Raw genomic sequence first — 12,598 nt, 5'->3', positions numbered from 1 at the left:
GGTTAGGTAAAGATTAGGATAAGGCATGAATTGTTCATGGTTAAGGTTTGCTGTCAGGTTTTGGGTCGGCTTTCTACAAACAATGTAAGTCAATGGAAAGTCCCAAAAAAAGATTTTTGTGAGCTCTTCAGGACTTTTCCCAGTATAAACACTGACCGGCACCAGTAAACCTCATAGGGACCGAAAACCCGGTCAAGATAAGGCAAAACTTAATTTCAGAGGTCTGTGGAAAGTCCTAGCAAAGATAGCTGCGCAAACAAGTGTGTGTGTGTGTGTGTGTGTGTGTGTGTGTGTGTGTGTGTGTGTGTGTGTGTGTGTGTGTGTGTGTGTGTGTGTGTGTGTGTGTGTGTGTGTCACATGTACACATGCTCAGTATGGTAATGGCCCCGCTGACCTGCTGTCAAACCACAGAACCGCTGCTTCTCGCTCACAGGCACTTTTTCTTTTTGGCATACAATTTGCACACAGCGGTGGCGCAGGACAGGTTTACATCCACTGCGTAACTTTTTCTTTCCTTTGACATTACTGACATTAACAAGTTTAACTCTTACACCACTGTCACACTTGCTGGCATTGTTGTTGGACATGGCAGTGGCGGCGGCGGCCTTCGCTGCAGAAAAGTTACGAGCTGTTTTCTGTGAACCGAGCGGAAATTAACCCGGACTGCTCCAAAGCCTGGACCCGAGTGAGAAACGGTGGTCATCCTGCGCCCGCCCCCTCTGTCCCAGCAAGCCATGCTATTGGGCTCTAAGCCTGTCAATCAAAAAGTGGATCTAAAAGCCGTGCCCCTGCACACATTGGCCATCACCATGAGTTTCATAGAGATCAGAGCAGGAAGCTAAACTGTGACCTTCGACCAGAGCAGTCAGCAACTTTTTTATTTTAGCCCACACCAGCTCAGGAGCATGTTAAAGGTTGAGTGTTTACAATTTAGTGACATCTAGTGGTGAAGTTTCATGTTGCAGCTGAATACCCCTCCCATCATGAGAGAGAACCTGTGGCGGCCTTCAGTTGTCATAAAAACTCAAAATGTGTTTGACCAGTTTGGACGACTGTAAAAACATTACTAGGATTTTTCTATAATCAATTTCTGCCAATGGATCCCTTTCACCTAAATTTTACTCACTAAACCTTTAAATAAAAAGTGTTAAATGTGAGGGGGAATTCAGGATGAATTTTTCCATAAATCAGTGTGTTGTTAAACTGCTTTCAGATCTACTGATCTCAAGAGATCCTCCAGACATTCAAATGTCCAAGTGAAAGTTTCTCAGCCCCCCAAGTTAAAAGTCTGTAGAATGTCCCAATGAGCGAATGTGAGAAAACAGATCCTCCGCAGGATTCACAACGAGCGAGTGGGTGTGTTGATGAAGTTTCTAACATGCAACAGATGCATAAATTGTTGTATCACATTTATTCACACATCCCAGGATCAGGCCTTCATCTCTGCAGTACATCTACCAGCAGAGAGTCTTCAGATGAGCCAACAACACAACCAAAGACCTCACTCAGCATCACCTCCTCACACCAGTCTGAAATGCAGGACTCCAAGACTCCAAGACACATTTTACCCTCAGGCCATAAAACTGATTAACACCTCCAAACACTGCCACTGTCTTCCCCTCTCCACATAAAAAAAGGACAACTTGCTTTCCTGACATTGTGTCTTTGTACAACAGACTATATGCACACTTGCTTTTGCACATTCCCTTTAACCACTGTTATTGCCTGCCTCAGTATGTATGGATGTATATTTATCATCTGATGAGTCGATATGACTGTGCATTTATTTAAACTATTTCTGAAAATAAACACAAAGAAGAAGAAAAGTACTCTGTCATTGATTTTTATTTTCTTCAATCATTTCACAGCTCATTACACAGCTAGTACAAATCAGGAATACCAATGTGTGTTACGATTCAATTATGCAATGTAACATATGTTTTTTTATTATCGATTTATGAATAAAGAAATTCAAACAAAATAATATCACACTATGAAATGAGTTTGTATTATTACTATATGTTACCAGCTCACTCAGGTGACTTGTACCCTGAAGATAAAGAAGAGAGAGTAAAAACATGGTGATTCATTCTGTATTGATCATTGTGTTGACACATCAATCCTGAGAGCACATTGTTAATCATACTCACAAGTGATTGGTCCAATGGTGAGGGGGTTCATAGGAGCAGAGCTGGAAACAGAGCGAGATGTCCTCCTTCTGCAAGACTATGAAAAGGAGGGGGAATAACAGATCCAATCAAAACCAGTGTAAAGCTGCAGTGACTATTGACTGAAAATGATAATGATAATGTGAAACGTGTGACGTACTGGGGCAGGCCAGGAGCTCCTCTGGTCACACAGGCTGAGGCTGCAGTGGAGGTAAATGTCACTGTATTCACCGTGGATCAGGAGAAACAGGGCGGAGAAACGAGCCTGTCGGGATGAGCCGCTCTCAATCACTGCCACTTGTTGTCGGTCAGTGGGGCACCTGGAAGTGAGGATGGAGCATGTCATGAGGGCCATTATACATCACCTTATACACAGTCTTTTCCCCACATTTCCAATATAAACCACAAAGCATAATGATGAAGAGGGACACTTACTTGTTCTGGATGAAAAAGTATCGTGTGGTATCATTGGGGTTTGATGAGTTAGAGGCGTAGCAGTTCTCCAGGACAACTACAAAGCTTGGGTCTCTGACTAATACAGAGACGCCCACATGCAGAGGTGAGCCCACAGGGAGAGTGATCAAGCCAGATGGATAAGGCTGAGTGAAGGTGGAGGTGCGGAACAGAGACATGGAGGCTCTAGCTCTGCTACCTAAGCCTGAGAGGCCACCTGCAGTCCTGTCAAAAATATAAGCCTTGTTATTATGATGACCTAAAATCCTACACAGGTGACATTGATGTGTCCTGGAGGTATAAAGCCACTGTGGCAAACAGCAGTGCATGCTTACGCTGACATGATTGGTTAAAAGTAGCATAGACTACTAGATCAATTTTCACCAGGTTCCTCTTGACCATTTTACAACTGTAAAAAGTGAGTGATTGTCGTATTCAATAAAAGGTACTTACGGCAGGACTGGTCTGATAGCCACATTCATGCTGGCGTCTGTGTCGAGGGGATACGCACAGGAGAAGGGAAGACTCACAGGACGTGAGAAGGACACATTTCCTCGGTAGAGAAATAAACTGTTGGAGTAGATGGCGTGTGTACGGTTGGTCTGAAAGACAGAGAGTGGTTCAATTATTAGTCACTTGAAGCTCTATTACAGTTTGAGTGGTTTTGTCATACAGGCAGAAGATCTGGGTTTAAGATATTGTCTCTGCCAGTTCCTGCTAACCTGAGCTCCCTGCAGAGGAGTACATTTGGGAACCAATAGCTTCCTCTTAATTATCGTAATAATAAATGAATGGACATAACTTGAAAATTAACAAAGTATTTACCCTCAGTGTGTTTCCACAGGCACCTGCCTGAGCGTCCACCTCGTACCAAACTACATCATTATTCATTCTGACCCAGGAGCAGTTGCGAACTGCCAGGTTTCCGGAGAGTGGGTTCAAACCCATGGATGTTATGGCAGCCATATTTAGCCCTATTTGGATTTTATCACGTCCACAGATGAGCTGAGGAGGCTGGAGTGGAGGGTGTTGGACTAAAGAAAAAGTTTTAAAAAGTCAGTAAATAAAAGTGTGCACAAAAGAAGATGAGATGGTAAATACCAGATGAGAACTAGACGAGAACTTCAATTAACACTGTGTAATGAGCAATATGAGAAGTAAACCTACATTCACAGACTACACTTGCATCTTCATTATGTCTACAGTTGTGGACCCCGAACCCTGGATGTCTGCAGTCTGTTATCGATGGTTCCCTTCCTGAACAAATGACGTCGTCCAACCAGATGGGTCCACTGCCCTGTCCAAAAGCAGCATTTTGCAGTGCTGAACGAGCCCTGCCACACCCCAGCTGTCTGCACACCACATTGGCATCGTTCAGGTCCCAGGAATCATCACACACTGTCCCCCACTGTCCAGCATGGTAGATCTCCACTCTGCCAGAGCAGCGGTTGTCAGAGTTGACCAGCCTCACTGGTGAAGCAGCTACGAGACACACATGCAACAAAATACTGTTGATTAGAGACACAGATGAAAGAGAGACTTCAATAAGACAAGGATTTCTATAAAAACTCCAGTGATATCAGCATGAAGCACATATTCCATATTTCTGTTCTATAATGTTATCCTATGTTGTCTGACAGGGAGACTTCATTGGCTTTAAATCTACAAATAAGCATTTACCTTCACAGACGACACCAGCATCCTCACTGTGACCACAGTTGTGAGATCCAATCCCTCGGTGCTGGCACTCGGTCAGCTTTGATTCGTTGCCAGAGCAAGCAACATCGTCCAACCAGATGGGCCCTCTGCCCTGTCCAAAACGTGCACTTTGTGGTGCTGACAGTACCCTGCCACAACCCAGCTGTCTGCACACCACCTGAGCATCAACCAGGTCCCAGTGGTCATCACACACCGTCCCCCACTGTCCACGGAGGAAGATCTCTACTCTGCCAGAGCAGGAGCTGTTTCCTCCATTGGCCAGGCGGACCTGTACCTCGACTCCTGTGCTGTTGTCCACTGCTGTTGTTCCAGGGGTGCCAGATGTGAGCGAAGCAGAGGTGAAGGTCTGAGATCCTGGATCAGGTGTGGTTGGTGAATCTGTGGTGTGGTGCACTGCTGCTGTTCCAGAGGTGCCAGATGTGAGCGAAGCAGAGGTGAAGGTCTGAGATCCTGGATCAGGTGTGGTTGGTGAAACTGTGGAGTTTGGTCCTGGTTGAACTGAAAGAAAAATCTATGTGAACCCACAAGACAACAACAGCCTGCACCTCCATCAATATTAATGAGGAAAACATCTTTTTTATTATCTCTGACCAGGAGGTTATGTTTTCACACCTGTTTATATGTTTGTTTGTAAGCAAGATTACTCAAAAACTACCAAACAGATTTCCACAAAACTTGGTGGAAGAATGTGATATGGGTCAGGGAAGAAACACTTGAATTTTGGTGCAGATTCAGATCAGGAGTCACATCCAGTTTATTTTTTTTACTTTCTTTAACTTTGCGAAATAGGGCGTTTTTCAACATTTTGACTATTTACCCAGGAAACAATTCATTGACCTTGATGAAATCCAATCTGGCACATTAAGGGAACTGATATCTATGAATGTGTGAAATTTGATGCAGCTCAAATTAATTTAAGGGGACTGTCAGTCCTTGGTGGTGGTACGTGTGTCACTGAGTGATGTTCTAGTTTGTTGGTGTATTCGTCAGCAGGATTATGCAAAAAACTACTGAACTGATTTCCACCAAACTTGGTGGGGAGCTGAGGCGTGGGCCTGGAAGAACCATTTGAATTTTGGTGTGGATGCAGATTAAGGGTTGGATTCAGAATCTTTTTCCACTTTCTGTAACTATGTTTTGTACGACAGATAAATAATTTAGGTTATCAGACCACTTCCTTTTTTTCTTTTATATTTCTACCATTAGAATTAGACAAATATGTGTGGGATTGACTGTAAGCGGAGGTACAGTTTGTGCTCTACTGAGTGTCACTCTAGTTTAAGATATAATTGATGATGTTATCCTGAGGCACAAAACTCTATTTTACTTTCTTGACATAAACATTTACTGCACATTTGACGTATTGTGCCACAAAATAACAATATATGTTGAAATGTATCAATGAGGCAATTTTCCAGTCAAATGTGAGCAATAACAACTGGACCCAACTTTAAATATATATAAACACTTACTGTCACAGATGATGCTGGCATCTTCATGATGTCCACAGTTGTGGACCCCGAACCCTGGATGTCTGCAGTCTGTTATCGATGGTTCCCTTCCTGAACAAATGACGTCGTCCAACCAGATGGGTCCACTGCCCTGTCCAAAAGCAGCATGTTGCAGTGCTGAACGGCCCCTGCCACAGCCCAGCTGTTTGCACACCACATTGGCATCGTTCAGGTCCCAGGAATCGTCACACACTGTCCCCCACTGTCCAGCATGGTAGATCTCCACTCTGCCAGAGCAGCGGTTGTCAGAGTTGACCAGCCTCACTGGTGAAGCAGCTACGAGAAACACATGCAACAAAATACTGTTGATTAGAGACACAGATGAAAGAGAGACTTCAATAGGATTTCTATAAAAACTCCATTGATATCAGCATGAAGCACATATTCCATATTCCTGTTCTCTAATGTTATCCTATGTTGTCTGACAGGGAGACTTCATTGGCTTTAAATCTACAAATAAGCATTTACCTTCACAGACAACACCAGCATCCTCACTGTGACCACAGTTGTGAGATCCAATCCCTCGGTGCTGGCACTCGGCCAGCTTTGATTCGTTGCCGGAGCAAGCAACATCGTCCAACCAGATGAACCCTCTGCCCTGTCCAAAACGTGCACTTTGTGGTGCTGACAGGACCCTGCCACAACCCAGCTGTCTGCACACCACCTGAGCATCAACCAGGTCCCAGTTGTCATCACACACCGTCCCCCACTGTCCACGGAGGAAGATCTCTACTCTGCCAGAGCAGGAGCTGTTTCCTCCATTGGCCAGGCGGACCTGTCCCTCGACTCCTGTGCTGTTGTCCACTGCTGTTGTTCCAGGGGTGCCAGATGTGAGCGAAGCAGAGCTGAGGGTCTGAGATCCTGGATCAGGTGTGGTTGGTGAAACTGTGGTGTGGTGCACTGCTGCTGTTTGAGAGGTGCCTTTCTGTCCTGGACCAGGAGTGGTCAAAGGAACTGCAACGTCTGTTCTGTTCACCTCTGTTGACAATGAAAAACATCAGTGTGCAACAATGAGTTTTTGTTCATAAAATGTAATTTGAATATTTAAACAAAAGGACAGTATATTCTCTATAACGCTTACAATGGATGGATTAAATGGGAAAATTGAATTTGTTGTTAGAGAGTAAAGTTTCAGTACCTGCACAGTAGGCAAGATTGCATGTGCTCGGCTTCACCAGTTTGTAGACGTAGTAGTTTCCATTGCAGAGTTTGACATTGATGGTGTGTGAACTAAAAGAGCAACAGCTGGAGCTCCAGTGACCACATACATTCCGATTTACAATCACTCCTGGCTGTGTGGGATGAGGCTCTGTTATCCATAGGGGAGCGTGTGTTCCACACCTGTTTTTCTGAACACACCTCTCGGGAACGTGGGCACTGGTTTGATTCAGAAACAGACGATACCAGCCTTGCCAGTTAACATCTCTGTCACAGCGTGGGATCAGATTCAATGTGTTATCTGTCGACCGCCAGTCATGGTGCAGCTCAGTGTAGCGCTCACAGGGGTCAGCGCAGCGGGCGACCCCATTATTACTGATGCAGTCCATGCCTGTTGGGCAAACAGTGTTTCCACACCTGAACTGGACAGATTGGGGAGAGGGCCCAGATCTGGCGGTGGAGGAAGGCACCATACATATGAAAGAGCCTGGTGTGTTGTGGCACACCTGAGGCGGCGCACACGGTGGGTCTGGGAGGGAGCACTCGTCAGTTTCTACACAGCCGCTGTCTGGTGACCAGTGATAACCTTGGCTACAGCACGAAGAGTCACTGCAGAGTTTTGTGTCGTAGCAGGTGAGACCATCGCCTACAAAGCCATCTTTACAGACACAAGAGAGGACCGGGCCACTGAACGTGTCTCCTCTTTCCCGTGACTCCAGGCACATGGATTCATCGTGACATGAATCACAGCTGGAGACAAGTGTCCCTGTGAAAAGTACGAAGACAGTTTGATCCATGCTCTTGTAAAAGTTTATTCGCTTCTCCAAATGAAACCGTGAAAACCAAGATAGAGCTGATAGAAATAAATGAAACTTTTCTATGAGTGCAGTTAAACAGAAAAGTGATGTATATTAACATCAGTGGATCTGTACGGTTGATATCGTTTAAACTGAATGTGGTAGATATTCTTCACAACCTGCAAGAGTAATAGGGTTATAGGGAATAAGCAATTAATGCTATCTTTTTCTGTGATACATTTTTAAGTCCTAAGCTTCTATTCCATCACTCTGTGGACTTGAACAGACAGTTAGACTCTGTCTTTTCTCATGAATGTCACTTTCAGCTCTCTCTGAGGCTTCTACGCCACCCCGCTAATAGGGTTATTTATTTGGTAGTTTTCCCTCACTCTTGTCAAAGGTTAAAGACAGAGGGTGTCACACCTTGCTAAGCCTTAAAGGGGACATAGCATGCAAATTCCACTTTGTTAGTGCTTCTACAGGTTAATGTGGGTATCTGGCATGTCTACCAACCCAAAAACTCCCAAAAACTCTGTTTTGTTATGGTTCCTCTAAGTCAGAAACGTCATGCTTGAGTGACCCGATTGAGCTTCCTGGGTTTTGTGTCGTAACAAGGCACTGGAAGTCTCCCTACATGGCCTTGGCCCACCCCCCACCTCATCCACCCCCACCCCCCCACCTCATGATAATTTATATCATATAAAATATGTAATTTTTATCGTTTAAAATCATGGGGGGAGAGGGGGGAGGGGGGAGCTGGCTCATTAGCATTTAAAGGAACAGGCACTCAAAACAGGTCACTCTGTGGAGGGCTGTTTTATACAGGGTAAAAAGGGTGCTGTTTTAAATGATCCTTGTGGTATTTTGACCAAAGTATGTTACAGACATTTCATTAAGACCCCAAGGAACCATATCAACTTGTGGTAAAATGGGCATGCTATGTCCCCTTTAAGAGGCAAATTGTTATTTGTGAATATGGGCTATAGAAATACATTTTGATTGATTGATTAAACAGTTGGCAACTCTAAATATACAATGTCCTGATACGTCAGAACCAGAAGCACAGACGGAGCTGGGAGGCTGATTTAAAGTTATTTAAGGACAGATTAAAAACTTGATCACAGAGAAAATGTAAAATAAACAAAGTCTTACTTGTGAGGTGTGGTCTGTGAACACATTCTGCTAATTTTAATTGTTCACCAAAAATTACTGTGTAACTGGGTGAGATGAAATTCAACTCGAGATGACCGAAAATCAGATTGACTTACCTGAAGTGTTCCCTGTAAAAAACTGCAAAATTAGGAGCAAGAGTAGAACCCCAGGACACTCCATCATGGACCACATCCACGACACAAACTTGCTGAAAAACACAAAAGAGATGTATGAAAATCATATGTTCACATTATGATCATGACTTTACTTTGCCAGTGTTTGTACTCACCTTGGAGAGAGTGAGTGGAAATCCAGCAGATGCTGAAAAACCTCTTTGTGAAATTTGCCCAGTGAGCGAGAGCATGAGCATTTATAGGCCTGTCTTTGTTGGCAGAGGACAACAGGAGTAGATCGTTTGTGAAACAGATAAGCAAGTCATTGATAACGCTGGTTTGATATCACAACAAAAAAGTTACTTATTAATCAAAATTGGACAAAAGGATCAAATTCAAACATAACCGACACACAGGCAAAAGCCCTTAGTCAATATATTTTATGGTTCTTCAATCATTCGCAGGTCAACATACAGTACTGGAGACCTTTTGGTTTTGACAGGTTTGCACATTCCATGGTATTAACCTCCTTCCGTCAACAACTGGGACAGACTGTTGTAGTGGATGAACATATTCATTAAAGGTCCAAGGTCCCACATCATTTAACAGCATCTCACTGTTTTCATGTTCAGGCTTTTACAGTCAGTTTGACGGAACAAATACCATTTGCGTCAGTTTCTGGAAATTGTTAGGTGGACATATATTTCAACTAGAATGGTGATCATTAGCGCATGTAATGGAAAATTCCACTGATCAATGTCTTACTACTGTTTTGACTGTTTTCTGTGCACTTAGCTGATCCAACCTCAAAGTTCGTGCCCTTACTTGGTTATTCCACCTCCTGTTGATCTTTATCTGTGCATCTGTGTGCTGGGTTTGATTCCTCTTTCTGTATCAGTGATGCCAGACAGCAGACGTTTCCTGTCAGCTTTCTGTCTTGTTTCCTGTTCATCACATTGTATTAAAACCTTCCTTTTTAACTTTCTTGTTGTTGCACTCTGAGCCATGTTGCTGACTGTGTAACCCTCTGCAGAGCTAATAATTAAACCTCTAAGACAACTCCGGTCTGAGAAACTCATTATTTCAAATCTCGAGATAAATTTCCACGACAAGCACATACATCCACCAAGGCCAAACAGTCCCCTTGAATTCAGTAGAACTCATAGATATCAGTTCTCTTAATATGTCTGGTCAGGTGTTATTGTTATGTTATTCCCTGGTAAATTGTCAAAAATGTTAAAGATAGTGTGCGGATGGATTCTTGCTTGACCCATGTCCCATCCTTCCACCAAGTTTCGTGATAATCCGTCCAGTAGTTTTTTTGTAATTCTGCTGACAACAAACAAACAAACAAACAAACTAGAAGGGCACTCAGTAGAGCGCATACCTCCACCAAGGCCAAACTGTCCCTGTATAAAAAATAAGTTCACAACATCCAGATTTATATTTGGACCGGCACCTAATTTTGCACTCTCGTACAAAGCAGTCCCCAGAACATGTCTGATCTTTTTCATCAAGATCCATGAATCTGTGAGAAATGAAGGAAAATATTTTAAAACGCCCAAATTCACAATGTTAAAGTGAAAGAAATCCTGATCTGGATCCACACAGAAATATAATGGGTCACTATGCATGATAAAACTGACAATGGATGTCACTGGTTGAAATGTTTTTTTAAATGAATGAACAGATCTCTTTGAAGGGAGGAGTGCAATGTAAAGATCAAATAACAGCGGATGACATTTCCCAATTTCTCAAAAGGATTTATTGTTTTTATTATATGGACACACCAAGTCTTATCACCATTTACTGGACTCACTGTGCTGCTGCTTGTATTGATTGTCTAGTGTACTATTTCAAAACTCACTTCCTCTTTTAAGTATTATTACTACAGGGTAAAGGCTTGACTCAGCGTGAGGTGCTTTACTGGAAGAAGAATGTGCTAAAAATGTTTTCATACCACTTGATGTTGGTAAGTGTGTTCTCAGTGTTACTGAAAGTGAGCAACAAAGCACTTCAAACACCCCCTTGAGGGTTAGATGCTATTCACAAAAGAGTTAAACATCATTCCTACGCTAATACAACTTTTAGTCACACCTTACTGAGAAAGTCTTTCTGCAGCTCTTAATATAATAATATTATAAACAACTATATTTACAAAGCGCCTTTAAAACAGGGATCACAACGTGCTTAGAGTGACACTGATAACAGCAACAAATAAATAAAAGCAATTAGAAGACAGCATCATGAAGAAGCTGTAATTACGGAAAAAATTTAAAATAAAAAGAAGAAGACGACATAACATGAAAGCAAATAAATACAAAATTAAGCAGTAAAACATAGAAAGTCTGTAACAATAGGTTTTAAGAAGTGATTTAAAAGACTGAATCAGCAAACCACACCCACTGATCAATGTCTTACTACTGTTTTGACTGTTTTCTGTGCACTTAGCTGATCCAACCTCAAAGTTCGTGCCCTTACTTGGTAATTCCACCTCCTGTTGATCTTTATCTGTGCATCTGTGTGCTGGGTTTGATTCCTCTTTCTGTATCAGTGATGCCAAACAGCAGACGTTTCCTGTCAGCTTTCTGTCTTGTTTCCTGTTCATCACATTGTATTGAAACCTTCCTTTTTAACTTTCTCGTTGTTGCACTCTGAGCCATGTTGCTGACTGTGTAACCCTCTGCAGAGCTAATAATTAAACCTCTAAGACAACTCTGGTCTGAGAAACTCATTATTTCAAATCTCGAGATAAATTTCCACGACAAGCACATACATCCACCAAGGCCAAACAGTCCCCTTGAATTCAGTAGAACTCATAGATATCAGTTCTCTTAATATGTCTGGTCAGGTGTTATTGTTATGTTATTCCCTGGTAAATTGTCAAAAATGTTAAAGATAGTGTGCGGATGGATTCTTGCTTGACCCATGTCCCATCCTTCCACCAAGTTTCGTGATAATCCGTCCAGTAGTTTTTTTGTAATTCTGCTGACAACAAACATTCAAACAAACGAACCAGAAGGGCACTCAGTAGAGCGCATACCTCCACCAAGGCCAAACTGTCCCTGTATAAAAAATAAGTTCACAACATCCAGATTTATATTTGGACCTGCACCTAATTTTGCACTCTCGTACAAAGCAGTCCCCAGAACATGTCTGATCTTTTTCATCAAGATCCATGAATCTGTGAGAAATTAAGGAAAATATTTTAAAACGCCCAAATTCACAATGTTAAAGTGAAAGAAATCCTGATCTGGATCCACACAGAAATATAATGGGTCACTATGCATGATAAAACTGACAATGGATGTCACTGGTTGAAATGTTTTTTTAAATGAATGAACAGATCTCTTTGAAGTGAGGAGTGCAATGTAAAGATCAAATAACAGCGGATGACATTTCCCAATTTCTCAAAAGGATTTATTGTTTTTATTATATGGACACACCAAGTCTTATCACCATTTACTGGACTCACTGTGCTGCTGCTTGTATTGATTGTCTAGTGTACTATTTCAAAACTCACTTCC

The 12,598-nt window shown here is 42.6% G+C and overlaps 1 protein-coding gene across 1 annotated transcript; it reads right to left on the bottom strand.

Moving 5' to 3' along the window:
• Window positions 1–2,030: 2,030 nt before the first annotated feature.
• On the bottom strand, window positions 2,031–9,588 carry LOC118117194 (uromodulin-like). Its single transcript, XM_047342293.1, has 12 exons — window positions 9,551–9,588; window positions 9,075–9,166; window positions 6,990–7,775; window positions 6,320–6,829; window positions 5,813–6,127; window positions 4,302–4,838; window positions 3,447–3,655; window positions 3,075–3,223; window positions 2,604–2,846; window positions 2,329–2,488; window positions 2,151–2,226; window positions 2,031–2,050 (listed from the first exon to the last, which is right to left on the bottom strand). Exons 1-12 carry the CDS (start codon window positions 9,586–9,588, stop codon window positions 2,031–2,033), a joined length of 3,135 nt encoding a protein of 1,044 aa, XP_047198249.1.
• Between the last annotated feature and the right edge of the window lie 3,010 nt (window positions 9,589–12,598).

The sequence above is a fragment of the Hippoglossus stenolepis genome, chromosome 2 (assembly GCF_022539355.2).
Source record: "Hippoglossus stenolepis isolate QCI-W04-F060 chromosome 2, HSTE1.2, whole genome shotgun sequence".
NCBI classification, from domain to species: domain Eukaryota; kingdom Metazoa; phylum Chordata; class Actinopteri; order Pleuronectiformes; family Pleuronectidae; genus Hippoglossus; species Hippoglossus stenolepis.
This window is presented reverse-complemented; position numbering and strand designations above follow the sequence as displayed.

Excerpts from the sequence above, each read along its gene's own strand:
- LOC118117194 (XM_047342293.1), bottom strand. The coding sequence starts at position 9,588 with ATGGAATGTGCAAACCTGTCAAAACCAAAAGGTCTCCA. Across the intron at positions 9,167-9,550 it reads TCAAAACCAAAAGGTCTCCA|CAAGTTTGTGTCGTGGATGT; the intron begins GTACTGTATGTT and ends TGTGTTTTTCAG. Across the intron at positions 4,839-5,812 it reads TGCCAGCATCATCTGTGACA|TTCAACCAGGACCAAACTCC; the intron begins GTAAGTGTTTAT and ends TTTTTCTTTCAG.